General features: G+C 41.4%; 1 protein-coding gene across 1 annotated transcript in view; it reads left to right on the top strand.

Moving 5' to 3' along the window:
• Positions 1 to 15,270, top strand: part of HOMER2 (homer scaffold protein 2) — a 129,260-nt gene that overhangs the window by 59,479 nt on the left and 54,511 nt on the right. Inside the window, exon 2 of the mRNA XM_075897142.1 lies at positions 4,707 to 4,863. Coding sequence (XP_075753257.1) covers positions 4,707 to 4,863 — 157 coding nt within the window. The remainder of the gene's footprint in view (positions 1 to 4,706; positions 4,864 to 15,270) is intronic.

Raw genomic sequence — 15,270 nt, forward strand, 5'->3', positions numbered from 1 at the left:
GGGAGGGGCTGTGACTAATCTGGAGGATAGGGCCATAATTCAAAATGACCTGGACAAATTGGAGAAATGGTCTGAGGTAAATAGGATGAAGTTTAATAAAGAGAAATGCAAAGTGCTCCACTTAGGAAGGAACAATCAGTTTCATACATACAGAATGGAAAGAGACTGTCTGGGAAGGAGTATGGCAGAAAGGAATCTAGGGGTCATAGTGGACCACAAGCTGAATATAAGTCAGCAGTGTGAGGCTGTTGCAAAAAATGCAAACATGATTCTGGGATGCATTAACTGGTGTGTTGTGAGCAAGACACGAGAAGTCATTCTTCCGCTCTTCTCTGCGCTGGTTAGGCCCCAATTGGAGTATTGTGTTCAGTTCTGGGCACCGCAATTCAAGAAAGATGTGGAGAAATTGGAGAGGGTGCAGAGAAGAACAACAAGAATGATTAAAGGTCTAGAGAACATGACCTCTGAGGGAAGGCTGAAGGAATTGAGTTTGTTTAGTTTAGAAAAGAGAAGATTGTGGGGGGACATGATAGCAGTTTTCAGATATCTAAAAGGGTTTCATAAGGAGGAGGGAGAAAACTTGTTCATCTTGGCCTCTGAGGATAGAACAAGAAGCAATGGGCTTAAACTGCAGCAAGGGAGGTTTAGGTTGGGAAAAAGTTCCTAACTGTCAGGGTAGTCAAACACTGGAATAAATTACCCAGGGTGGTTGTGGATCCTCCATCTGTGGAGATATTTAAGAGTAGGTTAGATAAATGTCTATCAGGGATGGTTTAGACAGTATTTGTTCCTGCCATGAGGGCAGGGGGCTGGACTCGATGACCTCTCGAGGTCTCTTCCAGTCCTAGTATTCTATGATTCTGTGATAGTCAACTTAAAGTATGCACTTGCAGCTTTCTGCTGTAGTGTAGATGTAGCCTCTGTGACTTGTCTTCCTCATACCATATAGTAGTGAGTGCCAATGCTATACTATGCTGTTGTAGGCATTTTGTAGGGCACATAAAATAACTACATTTCACTCCATTCAGGTGTTTGGTACAATGGTGGCTCTATATGGTGTACCAAGTACAAACTACGGTATGTTTAAATAAAACAGATCTTGGTTTTGCAGATTCAAATTCTGTGTTAGTTGCAGGGCACTTGCACATGAAATGTGTCTAATACGTATTATCTATGCATGAAAAATCTTCAAGACCTTAATTTGTAATGGGATTGAATTATTCCCTTACATCCATGACAGTTTCAAAAGTTGTAAGTGAGAGCAGAATTTGGCTCTTGTGGAAGTGCAAATCAGTCCTTGCACCTCTATATCTCCTTTTTCCCCCTTTTCTTTCATTGTATGCTTTATCTACATAACAAAATTCAAGGGTCACCTGATGAAATTAATAGGCAGCAGATTTAACACAGACAAGAGGAAGTACTTTTTTATGCAACACACAATCGACCTGTGGAACTCATTGCGTTGGGATACTGCAAAGGCTAAAAGTAAATTCAGGTTCACCAAAGATGTTGTTATATACCTGGAGGACATTATCAGAAATTAGCAAAGAGGGTCAGCATGCAACCCCTTTCCCAAGGCAGCTCTTAACCTCTGCAAGAAGCTAGAGGTAGAAGCTAGGGTTGGATCACTCCAGAACTGCCCTGTTTTGTATGCTCTCCCTGAAGCTCTGTTGGAGACAGGATATGAGATTAGATGGATCATTGGTCTAAGACAGCATGGACATTCTTATGTATAAAGTCCTACAAGGATACAAAATTTTGTATCCGCATCTACATTTTTATTCACAAAAATGAGCTATCCACACCCACGGCTATAAAGCAGATATATGCAAATTTGCAGGGTTCTAGATACTAATTGGTATTTGCATCCATATCCGTGTATGCTGATACCTGCAGATATCTGTGGATTTGCAGGGTTCTACTTATGTACTCCTCTTTATTTCTTTATGGTCCAAGTCGTTCCCCAGTATCTTTTCTAATCCTGTTTTCTAAATTGGCCCATCAATCTGTTCCTCCCTACACACCCAACATCCACCTTCTTACACACCTTCCACCTTGACTTCATGTTGCATACGCACCTTCTTCAGTGGAGTGCATGGAGCATCTTAATATACAGAGACCTAAACTTCAGTGAGGGGTCCCAGTGTTCAGAAATCAGTGCTACTTGAAAAGGCAAGACCTTACTCATCACCCCAGCTGCTGGGATTTCTACCAGGTTGCTGCCCCTAAACATTTTTTGGCTGCTCCATGTTATTTTTGTAGATACCGGAAGGTGTTTTTAAATGACTGAAATGCTCCCTGCCACCCACACACACAGAGCACCCTAGGCACCAGGGAAGGATCTTTCTCTCTAGGCTTTCCTCCTTCACCCCCAAATTTCCAGGTACCTGAATACTGGAGATGATTGGGGCTATGACCCTCTGTTTTGGGTATTTACCTTATCAGTAAACAACTCCAGTGTCTATTTGTCTGATCTAGGCTTTCTCAACCTGCAACACAATTGTTGCTAGTCTGATTACTCCCCAGAGATTTCTGAATCGCGATAGGTAAGAATGGCAAAATGACCAACAGCAGCAGTAGAGATACTGAAGCTGTCAATGTGCAGACTAAAGGTGACAGTGTTATGTTTGTGATGCCTACAAAAAATAGAGCCAGGCAAAGGGGAAAATATTTTTCCCTGTCTGCTGAGCTATTTTTAATATTTTTGAAAAGTCAAAAAGCAGTATTTTAAAGGGGAAATTTCTGACTTCCTCTTTTACAGATAAAACTTAGCTGCTTACTCAGGTGGTATTCTCACATATTTTTACGAAAGTGATTATTGGTGTGGCTGAGAATAGACACGCTTGTATTTGCATAATAAAACCTTGACAACTGAGTAGGCTTTAGGCCTCTGAACTTGAGTATTTTATGGTTGAAGTAAGCTATGTATAGTACAGAGAAATATCCCCTTTTTCTCGCTAAGCACTGCACAAATATTAGCATATGAAATGAGAGCCAAATTCACACGTCTAGGATTGCATATAACATTAGTCTCATAGAGCTACCGATAAGAAATAACTGGAATAAATTATAATCCTTCACTGACATGAGAGAGTTCGATTTTATTTGAAGTGTCTTCCTCATGAGTATTAAATTTATTGAATTTGGCACAGCCATCCATCCAGTTACTTCCTCAACAACTCCTAAAAAATTTAAAACTTTGCCTATGTGTTACAAGGATAAAACTTTACTTCTGAATCTGCACTCTCTTCACCCCCTTCCCGATTTTTGGGGTCTCAATGGTCTTTTCATCAGCAAACCATCTTTGCTAAGTTAATTCTACAAGTAGAGGATCATATTTGCCCAGTGTCATTACATGTACAGCCAGATTATTCAAACAGAGCAGAAAGTGCCTGTCCTGGAGATCTTACAGCCTAGAGATAGGTCTACCTTTGAGCTGGAGGTGTAATTTCCAACCCAAGGACACACACCCTAGTTCTGATGGAGCTAGTGCACAAAAAATATAGAAAGGTAGCTGCAGCAGTAGGAGGGGCTGTGCTTCTGAAAGCTCATGATACCAGTACATGTTTTGTTAGTCTTTAAAGTGCTCCCAGACTATTTGTTATTTTTTAAGTTTTTGCTAGTTGTGTAGTCAGTGTTGTTAACTCCTCCTACATTTCTCACAATGGCAGCTATATTTCTACTTTTACTATGATGGGCTATGTCTCCTTGTAGAAATCTTTCTTCCAGGTTTTTTATATAACCTATTAATCTGTTAGTGTTCAGAGTCAAAGAATAAAAGATTATACAAATGCAGCTGAGTTTGCTTTACAATTTAAAATTTAACTTGGATGGAAAGGTACATTTGAATTTGAAATAGAATATTTACTGACACTATTCCCTTAATAAAGCCTCACTTTTTAGTCTTCAATCCAAATAGCTTCCTGTGTATCACATATACTGTTCTTCCAACACTACTGTCGTCCTTTAAAACAAAGCAGCCTGTACTGTGTGTTGGGTAAAACCAACAGTGTTATAGTTAGGAAATGAAGTTGTGGAGTGCTACACCAGATACATCACCCATAAATCCAGCTTTTTGAACTAAAATGTAATATTTTTTTTTTCATCGTGGTTGGCTATTTTTGCGTCTGATGAAATTTTCATGCACAGCTCTAGAACAGAACAAACCAAAGGGCTGAGATTTTAGTATGTAAATAGTGATATTGGGCACTTGCTTTGATAACATTCTAAGGAGAATAGACAGTGAGTTGAAGTAATGATTCATATAGTGGTATGAGGAAAGAAAGCCATGTGTTTTTAGAAAAAGCAGATCATTCTGGCAAAGACATTTGTCAGTGTAATTTAATTGAAATGATGTGCTAATTTGCAGAAAAAGGTGCTGATGTTTTTAATAGTGTCCAGTTATAGGAACATGGGAACTAAAATTGCATTTGTACTAGTGGCACAAGAAAGGATCAAGGTCAGTAAGTTCAGAGAGCTAAATGTCACACTGTAAGGCTAAGAATAGGCATAGAACACTAGAGTGCTGATTCAGATAGTAATTTTAGTGCAGTCTTTTTTTTTCCATTTAGAATTCCAGAGTTATCTCATTTGAACTGTAAGGTTAGGCCTTCTGTTTTCAACATGGTTGATCAAGAGTGGACTTCTGCAACATTTCATCTTCCACAAACTCATGCATCCATTTCTCCTGTCCCTCCCTATTCCAGAGAACAGCCCATCTTCACCACCAGAGCACATGTCTTCCAAATTGACCCCAGCACCAAGAAGAACTGGGTTCCTGCAAGCAAGCAGGCTGTAACTGTTTCCTACTTCTATGACAGCACAAGAAACAGCTATCGGATTATCAGTGTGGATGGAGCCAAGGTAGGAGGTTGACAGATACATCTGGCATGTTTATTGATTGGAGAGCATCGTGTGATGCTGCTCAGCATTAACTGGTAATAGATATGGAGGGGCCAGCCTACAGAGACAATTGAATAAATACTTAATTTGTATGTAATTCACTCTGTTTGTTTCTACTGTTAAAGCTTTGAGTGCAGAAATGTAAGGGGGTGTGTGGAATAATAAGTGGCTTTCTGAACACAATCGTATTTGTGGAGGCAAGTCTATGGCAATTAAAATAGCTTAACACTATTGACATCTTGGCAGGCCAATAGTTTAGTGTGATATTCTGGCTAGTATTTGGCAGAGCCAGGGCCCTCTGATTGTGCCTTAAAATATCATCTATTAAAGATGCATCTGAATTTTTGTGGCAAACCCCTATTTTTAAAGGGCACAGTGAGAGGCACACACTCAGACTGGAGCGATTAGCTTTGAAGGGAAAGGATTGCTCACCCTGAGGATAAAATAATAGAACTTCAGTGAGAAATTATGCCCTCCAGCCTTTCCTTGATAAACTTGTCACACTGCTGGTTATTTTTTTTTCCTGTTTGCAAGACATAGTCTGCTGTTGTAATTCTCAGCCCCATGCAACATTCCTCCTAGCACAGTGTGAAAAACTGAAGAAACTACACAATGCAGCAGCTCTTCTCTTCCCCTTTCTTTTGTAATAAATAGGTAGGGATTTATTGTGTCCTTACAAAAATATCGATATCTTCTCGGTGGGAGCCTCAATGTGCATTTGACACTAGAATTTAACCCCTTGCAAGTATCCTTAGAAAGGTCTAAACTTGAACAGCTAGCATTTACCACCTAATTCAGTGGCCAGTGTTAGCAAAACATAGGTTGTATTCTAAGTTGTATTTTTCCCCCTTCTTCATTTTTATATTAGTCTTGCTAAAAGTGGAATAACTTCAGTGACCATTTTATTTAAAATATTTATCTCTTTAAAATAGATTATGGGGTGAAGTTTTATTTTGGCATTAATAGAAGCCCACATACATTTCAGTTACTGTAGTTGGGGCAGGATACATCTCTTGATGCTTGTGTGCTTCCCCGTGGTGCTTTGTGTCTTTTGAAAGAACCTGGGCATAGTTCACCAAAAGACACTAAAAAGAGAGTGAAAAACCTGTTGGTGTTAGCGTGCACCAAATTAATCTGAGTTTTTTAAAACTAAAAATCTCCAGAGACATGTTCAGCAGGTTCACCAACCTCTGGATTATCCTTTCTCTTTCCAGAATAGTGGGCCTGTGCTGGCTGAGGAGCAGCATAGTGTTCACCCTGGCCTGCCTTGAGAATCCTTCGTTATCCCTTCTGCAGAGTCTTTCCATGCTGGGGTTCACCCTGTTTGGGAATGTAGGCTGGAAATGTAAGCGCTGGTGTTGTGCTGCTAGATTCAGCCAGTATGTTTCATTTTTATAGCAACTTTTTTCCATCCAAGGATCTCAGCACATTTACTGATATCAGTTAATTTAACTTTATAACATCCCAGTGCATAAGTGCTGTTATCCCCATTTTAAAGACAGGTAAACTGAGGTATGGCTAGATTCATCTAGTTGAGTAAGGAAGTCTGTGATGAAAAGAACTTAGATTTTATGACCCCCCAACCTTATGCCTTAACTGCAAGATCTCAGAGACCCCTGTTCTACTTAGACAATCCAGTCCAGAATGTGCTATATAAAAAGTATTGAAATTCCACTTCAGCACATTTGCTGTGGTTTTGCTCCATCACACTAACATTATGTAGGAATAAAAAAATATTATGGAAACTCTAGAGTGCCGTGCAACTCATTCAACGTTGTTTGTTACTTGGGTTGTTAAAACTCATTTTACTTTTTTAAAGCCTTTAATGTTCCTGTGAGGCTGCATGTTGAATTGCAAATATGGAAAACGATGTAGGGTCACTTTAACCCCATTATTATTGTTGTCATTCATAAAGTCGGGCTGGTTGCATAATGCTAACTTAATGAATATTTGTTACCCTTCTGACATGCCTCCAGTCTCACAGGTCATGCTCCTTGAATGGCTTGTTAAGAAAATCATGGTTTTTTTTCTTTTAATAATTACCCAGTGTTTATGGGGTGCACAGTTTGTCTGTAGAGGGCTCTGCAGTTTTCTCTATATGGAAGTGCATCGTACATTCATAGGGAACACAAGTAGTTAAATGATGTAAAACAGGCTTGAAAATGAATTGTGAATAGTAGGCCTCTCCAGCTGTCTGACCAGTATCTGTCCCTTCCAGCAGAATGTTCACTAGTGGTAATGCGTCATCTATAAGTATGGCATAGATGAGTTAAACTACATGGTGGATCCTAGGGTGACCAGGTTTCTGGTTTTAAACCGGAACACACGGTCAAAAAGGGATCCTAGTGGCTCTGGTCAGCACCACTGACTAGGCTGTTGAGTGTCCGGTTAGCAGTAGGGTCTGTTAGATTTCCTGCTAGCCACTGTGCTGTGTGGCTCCTATGAAGCAGCTGACATGTCCCCCCTCCCACAGCTTGTAAGTGTAGGGGTTCAGCATACTGCTCCCACTGCAAGCACCGCCGGCACAGCCCCCATTGACTGGGAACCATGGCCAATAGGAGCTGAGGGGGCAACATCTGTGGACAGGGCAGCATACACGGCAGAGCTGCCTGGCTGCACTTCAGTGTAGAATCTGGTGGGGGTCATGACACTGCTTTCAGGAGCTGCTTGAGGTTAGCCTCCCTTGGAGCCTGCACCCTGATCCCCTCCCATGTCCTGACCCCCTGTCCCAGCCCTGATCCCCCTCCTGCCCTCTGAACCCCTCAGTCCCAGCCCAGAGCTCCCTCCTGCATTCCAAATCCCTCATCCCTGGCCTCACATTAGAGTCCTTGCCCCACCCTGGAGCCCACACCCGAGCTGGACTCCTCACCCCCTCTCATACCCAAGCCCCCTGAGCTAGCCCAGTGAAAATGAGGGAGGGAGAGAAAAGTGATCGATATAGGGAGGAGGATAGAGTGAGCGAGCTGCAGGGCCTTAGAGAATGGACGGGGCAGGGGTGCGGGTGTTTGGTTTTGTGCGACTTTAAAGTTGGCAGTCCTATGGATCACAACACTTACAGCCATGCTTCTGTAGCCAGCTCACCGCACTCACCTGGTTACAAAATGCATGCTTATGTCCCCAAAACAGCGCTCGCTTGCTCACTCGCTCACTCACACACACTCCTACCTTAGTCATTGGAGACCAGGATGGTGCCTTGGCTGTATCCTCTCATAGAAAAAATAGCTGACCTATTTTCCTTTCTGGATAGGCTCTTAGTATTTATATCATGGACTGTGCAAGTGTGAACCTAGGAATCTTATTGAACACACCATTACCAAGCAAAGGAGTAGAGCTCCATGTATCTGTTTTAAGAAAGTAATTTCATCATAATTCTTGAAGGAATCGTTCACCATAGGGAAGATACAGAAAGCCAAAGGAAGTGATAGTGTGGATACTTGGAATGTTCCATACTCAATGAGAGAACCCCCGTTGTCTCTGCCATATAAAAGCCCCTAATGTTATAGGCAAAAGTCAAACCCCTCAGAGTGTAACTTAAATTGAGGAAAAAGCATGAGCTCATAAAAGCAGCTATTTACTGTACAGTGGACAGAAGAAACCATACACCAGACTCCTCATTAAAATCAACCTACATTATTTTATCTATAGAAAAATAGAGATCTAAAAGAATGAAAATCAAATAGAACAGTACCTTTCATTGCCTTAATTATGCGTGGTATTACTGGGATTGATTTCAAAACAAAACAAAAACCAAAAGGAAATATTTGTTCAACAAGGAAAACTGAGGTTGGAAAAGTAGGAACTTAAGTATTTGCATAGAGAAGCTGAGAATTAAAGTTGTCATTTTTAACCCCTATACAACTATGGAAGCAAAGCAGTCATGACTATAAGTGAGGGCTAAAGCTCCACCCAACCTGAAAGGAAAAACAAATATTGCACTTCAATCTGCTGGTACTACATCAGTTAAGTTAATCTTTTGAGAAACAATTCCATTCTGTACTTCAAGAAAAAAAATTACAGGGAGGATTAACATAGTGATAGTTTGGGATGGAACAGATATTTTGAGACCAGTCCAATGGAGAAATCTGACATCTCCTGTTGTGATTGTGACAAACTGGAGAAGGTATTTCTATAAGGATGATTAGACAGATGGGAGGAAAGAAGAGCAATGAAGCAAGATCACAGAGGGAAAAGACCTGCATGTTGCAAGACTGGCTCTTGTAAATATATGCTACAGAATGATAACCTTCTGTGCTTTTAGGACAGCTTTCATTCCAACTACAGATTGGCTGTTCATTTGCAGAGCCCAAGTTTTTGTTTCCACCCTTTATAAAACAATATGCAGCATAAGTTACCTTGAAAAATAACTGGCAATGGCCAAGTTGGTGATAACTTCGTTAAAATACTATATATAGGAAGAAAAAGTCCCAGGTACAGTGTTTTGTCAGCTGCCAGACCTGGGGATGAAAGTCAGTGGGCCTACTTGGAGTAATGTGCAACTCAGAATGAATAAAGGTGACAGAACCAGGTCCTTGAGGTATATTCCTCAGAATGAATGAGCCTCTCTGCAAAACACTTTGCCTAAATTTCATATCCTGTCATATGAGAGATTAGTAAGTAACATATGTTGAAAAGGAGATTTCTACTTCTGGAGATAGTAGAAGGATGTTTGTCTTCCTGAGCCTTGCACCAGTCTGCATTGCTAGCTAATGTAATATCTCTGCACAGAACACACATTTCTTTATTGAATGTTTACACACTGAAAAGGGGGTGGATTTAGGAAACTGAACTCTAGAGTTACCATTCAAGTAAACCATCCGCATACTTTTCTTTGTGGATGAAAGTAAACTGGTTGTGAAAGCCTCGAGACTTTTAACATTTTGGGATGACCTGCCAAAAGGTGTGTATTCGGATTTGAGGAATTTCCGGTTAATGCTATCAGAGGATCGGAGAGAAACATGCCTTCCTCTAGGTTTTGTTTTGGCTTGTACCTCTCTTTTTTCTTTAAAGTTCTGAAATTAGGGAATTCAGTCTTTTTAAGAAAAATATTTAGAGTGAAGATGAGAAGTGGTTCTGTACTGCTACATTTTTTTGGTACCTAATAAAGCCTTCAGACCACATGATATGAAATTACTTTGCTAGATGCTTGCACATTCATCATAACACTTAACTTTACATCTAAGAATTGGTGGGTCTGATCTGTAGCATGATTTGGTTGCAATTATTTATATTTTTATGAGCATATTTCAAGTGAACATATATTGATACTCTGTTTTAACAGATTAATTAGCTGGGGATATGTATAATATGGTTGAACATAACTGTGAGAATTGCTAATGGATTCCTCCTCCCTTGCTACTTCCTGCTGCTGTGACTATGACAGTGCTGACATGCATAAAGCCCTACTTTTTCATACCCTTTATAGATTTCACAGCATTTAACTCCATTGTGAACAGATTGCTGAGAGGCAAATGGCTTCCCACCCCTGCTTTTGCTCCTGCTGGCTTATGGACCCTAAGGGAAATGTGTGTTAGCTGCAATTATATATTGTACAGTGACTGTACATTTTGTCAAAGTTTTTGGTCATGTAACCTACTAAAAATAAAATGTATATGCTTATAATAGGCGATTCCCCTTTGTTCCAAACTACATTTCTGTTCTGTTTGCTGGTCATTCAACTGTAAAGCTGATATTTTATTGTCATGAAATGCAAAGAGGAGGCAGAAGAAGCTCAAGAGACTTTAAAAATGATCTGAAAAAATGTGGTGCTTTGCCCTTTTTTGCTTGTATAAAAAAGGCCTGGAACATATTCAAAAAGAGAGAGGGTAGGAGGCATCTGCAAGGAAAGGGTTCTGTTTCCATAGTTTTTTTACATTTAGAAATTGATATTTTGTCTAGATGAATTTTATTTGCTGTCATTTGTTGTTGTTGTCAGTTGTTTGTACTGAGATAACATCCAGAGTCAAGGTCCTATTGTGCAGTATACTCTGCAGACATGGAGGATGACATGGGTCCCTGCCCTGTATATCCATTAGTGACAGCAAAACCAGTCAGATTGTAACATCCAGAGATCTTGTGCCAGTGAAACCTGATCAAATGAGCAGAAGATGATTCAGACTTTTGGAAATATATATTTATATTTATATTTTTGGTCCAACAACTCAAATTTCTGAATCAATAGTTTGGTGGGTGGGAATGTTTTCTTCAGCATTTCTTCTCACCTATTTGCATAGGAGCTGAACTTGAGAGAGATTCTCCACATGTGAGTCCTCCAATAAAGAACTCCAGCAAAAAAGGGAAGAATTGACTTACATTTTTAACATAAAAAAACAAATACAAATTCAATGGGAAGAAAACATTTCTGTTCTTCTTTACATTGCATGAACCTCTTTGAAGGTTAACTGTAAGGTGAATCAAGGTTGGCCACCTTAGTGGTAAGATCAGTAGCTTTTCCCTCTGAACACCTAAGTTCAAATGAAGGTTGACTTGCTTTCCTAGACTCCTGTGCAGATTTGTTCACAATGAAGAAACTTCAGCACAGTTCTTTTGAGCCAAACCCCTCAGTACTGGAGTAGTTGGGAGTGCTGCAGTAGGAAGTTGAACGTATTTGATAACCTTAATCTCTTTACCCATGAAATATCAAAACTGCTAAATCTGGCATGGTTATAGACCCAGAATTTAGTCTGCTTTATGATTCTAATACTGTTGTGTCCAGCCAATTCTGAAGAAGTAGCCACTAGCCACATTCAACCAGCCAAATAGCCACATTGTTCAAGCCAAGCAGCCATACTCGTATGGCCAAATAGCCACAAGTGGCTAGTGTGTTGGACACAAAATTTGTAACTAAGGACAAGATTAGCATAGGGTGAAAATAGCAATATCTGAACTTATATAATGTGTAACTGTAGAACTCATTTCTGTCCTCCAATGTGTATTGTGCATCCCTATATCTATTGTTGTTAACATTTTGTTTCTAGATTGGAGAAACACATTAATGCATGCCTATTACCTGAAGTTTTCTTATGTATGTAGTGATGCATGCACTCTAAATACTGTTTGGGTTTAGAAACTGATATGTTAAGCTTCTGGAAACCCACTCTTTCTCTTATAATTGTAATCAGCCTTTTGTCAGACTCATCAGAACAAGCAGTTTGAGCTTTGAGACAGCTGTAACTTAGACTGTCATAGCTTGAGACTTCCATAGCATATGTTAAAGAAAAATGCTTGAATAGAAAGATCTGTCTTAGTAGTAGTGTCTTTAAACAATGTACTTTAAACGCTCACTGAAAAATCTGGAGTTGCTGCTTGTCGTCTTTTTGCTTTGGGTTTTTTTCCCCTCTTTGTAAACAATGAAAATGGATTGGGCTTCACAGCCTGAGAGGCAGCTGCTGGTTTTGTTGTGAAGTTCTTTATTTTGCATGATGAACAAATTGAGCTTAGGGGAACATTTGTCCTACATCTGAATTGGTCTGTTACCACCATCAAAAAAATGGACCTTGCTGTTTCTTAGCATTATTTTCTGATTAAATTGGAATACTGGAATAAGATACAATGAATGAAATCTACAGAATAATAATCATTTTGTGAGGTCAGTGGAAGACATTGCTGAATAGTTGTGAGGTGCACACTACTTGTAAAAAGATATTGAAAATTGGAAAGGGCTCAGAAGAGTCACAAGAATGATGCAAGTTATTAAGAACCTACCTTCCTGTGAGAGGTTTAAGAAGCTCAATCTATTTAGATTATCAAGAGAGGTTAAGAGGTGACTCTGAGTACCTGCACAGGAGAAGATCCCTGATTGTATGCTAGATTAAAGAGCCCTCTACTAGGCATAACAAAGTTGGCAATGGCTAGAAGTTGAAGCTGGACAAATTGAAATGGGAAATAAAGCACCAATTTTCAGCAGGGAGGGCAATTAAGCATTGAAACTACCTATCAAAAGATGTATTAGATTCTCTATCACATGAGGTCTTTAAATCAAGATACGATGTTGTGCTAAATTTCAACCAGAAGCTTGATACAGGAGTCACTGGGTGAAAATCTTTGGCCTCTGTTATGCAGGAGGTCAGATCAGACGATTGTACGGATCCCTTCTGGCCTTAAAATCTATTAACCTCGTTCTGCCTTGGGTTAGTAGTAACTTAAAGTTATTAGTATTTGTGGTACAAAGTGGTCTGGTGACCTCAAATAATTTGAGCATTTGTTTATCTCTAGCTATTAAAAGTTTAGCATATCTACTACAGATCCTTGGCCACTACCACCTATTGGGGCTTGAAATAGCTGCAGCAGCCTATTTATACTAGGGTTACCAGAATTGCTGGTTGAGTGGAACTAGTCTGGGGAATGGAGGGAAAACTTTGAACAATGCTTTTGTCCTAGACAAGACCTGAGGATGTGAAGGGAACATTAAATTGGTTAGAACCTGGGAAATGAAACAGTGAGCTCTGTTGTGTCCTGATTTGGCTTCAGAAAATTTGATAGCTCCTTTGAGACTATGTATGTGCTAACTAAGAGTTCTGACATCTGTCCAAGACATGTTATATTTCAGAGTAAAATGCCATTGTGTGGAGAGCTCTGTGGTTTGAACAAATACATCAAATCTCTTTTTACCTTACTGAAATTCAAGAGCAAGATCCAACATCCCTCCCTTTGACTTGTAGGATACAAGTTCTTCAAAAGCAACCTGGTAAACCTAGTCTGATATTGGTGACAAATACAGGCAGTCCCCGGGTTACGTACAAGATAGGGACTGTAGGTTTGTTCTTAAGTTGAATCTGTATGTAAGTCGGAACTGGCGTCCAGATTCAGCTGCTGCTGAAACTGACCAGCGGCTGACTACAGGAAGCCCGAGGCAGAGTTGCTCTGCCCCGGGCTTCCTGGAATCAGCCTCTGATCAGTTTCAACAGGCTGAATCTGGACGCCAGTTCCGACTTACATACCGATTCAACTTACAAACCCCAGGCATCCATAAGTCAGCTGCTGCTGAAACTGATCAGCGGCTGATTCCAGGAAGCCCGGGGCAGAGCAACTCTGCCTCGGGCTTCCTGTAGTCAGCACTGGTCAGTTTCAGCTCCTCGGTGCTACTGGACCAACCCAACCCACCAGCACCCCAGCTGCTCTGCCCCAGGCGTCCTGATTCAGCCCCTGCTGAAACTGATCAGCAGTGGCTGAATCAGGACGCCTGGGGCAGAGCAGCTGGGGTGCTGCCGGGTTGGTCCAGTAGCGCCCAGAGCGGTGCTGCGGGACCAACCGGCAGTGCCCCAGCTGCTCTACCACAGGCGTCCGGAGAAAAGCCCCCCCCTCCCCCCCGCAGACCAGGGAGACGCGGGCAGCGGACCGAAATGCACCGCGGTCCCGCCGCCCGGGTCCTCCGCGGCTTTGATCCCCGTCCCCCTGGTCTGTTGGAGACCAGCAGACCAGGGAGACGGGGAGCAAAGCCAGGGAGCACGCGGGCAGCGGACAGCCCAGACACGCTGCGGCTGTCCCGCTGCCGGCGTCCTCAGAGGCTCTGCTCCCCGTCTCAGCAGACCAGGGAGACAGGCAGCAAACCCCGTTCGTAACTGCGGATCCGACATAAGTCAGATCCGCGTAACTTGGGCACTGCCTGTAGTTGGCAGCAGCAGCATGGTGGGAAAATGAGCTGGACCAGCCCTGCTGTTGATTATGTTCCTCTGCAGCTTGTACCTCTATCCCTGTGACCAGCACAGCTGCTTCTTGCTGATTTGGTGAAAAGAGCACTGCATTTAGTAGTTCGATGCTGCAAAAATCACTTTTCAGATTGTTTGTGGAGTGTGTTGGTCCTAAAGCATAGAGCCCTGCAGATACATTTTAACTGCACCATTTCCTAGGGAATAAGAAAATTGTTTCTTCAAGCTGAAGATCACATTTAAGTTGGTGAGAACACCTATGGTTTAATAAAGAAAAAATAATCAGAGTTCATAATCACCTCTTATAGAGATTGATCACTAGATTCAAGTGTTACCCTGGTCATTGGAATCTTCCGAGACTGCTAGTACCAGGTGGTTAGCCAAACTGTGAGTTTCCAATAATAAAACCTGAAACCAGGAGAAGCACATCTGATTTCTGGAGTTTGTTTTAAAAAAAATCTAAACAAAGAGCTGGTGGGAGGAGAGGCAGGAGCGTGGCACGTTCCAGGTAGGATACTTCTTCTAGGGGCCGTAGCATGTGTCACGCTTCTTCTAGCATGTGTCACGCTCTGGATGGTTCTGAGACCCAGTGGTTCCCAGCTTCACCCTTCCAAGAGCATAGAGTCCTGGGGCCCCCTGTCTTGCCCAAGGGCCTGGCAAGTCTGTTGGCCCTCCAGTCTGTCAGATACCAACTATCTACCCACCAGAACAGCTTTCCCAACAC

This window comes from Pelodiscus sinensis, chromosome 14, assembly GCF_049634645.1.
Source record: "Pelodiscus sinensis isolate JC-2024 chromosome 14, ASM4963464v1, whole genome shotgun sequence".
Taxonomy (NCBI): Eukaryota; Metazoa; Chordata; order Testudines; family Trionychidae; genus Pelodiscus; species Pelodiscus sinensis.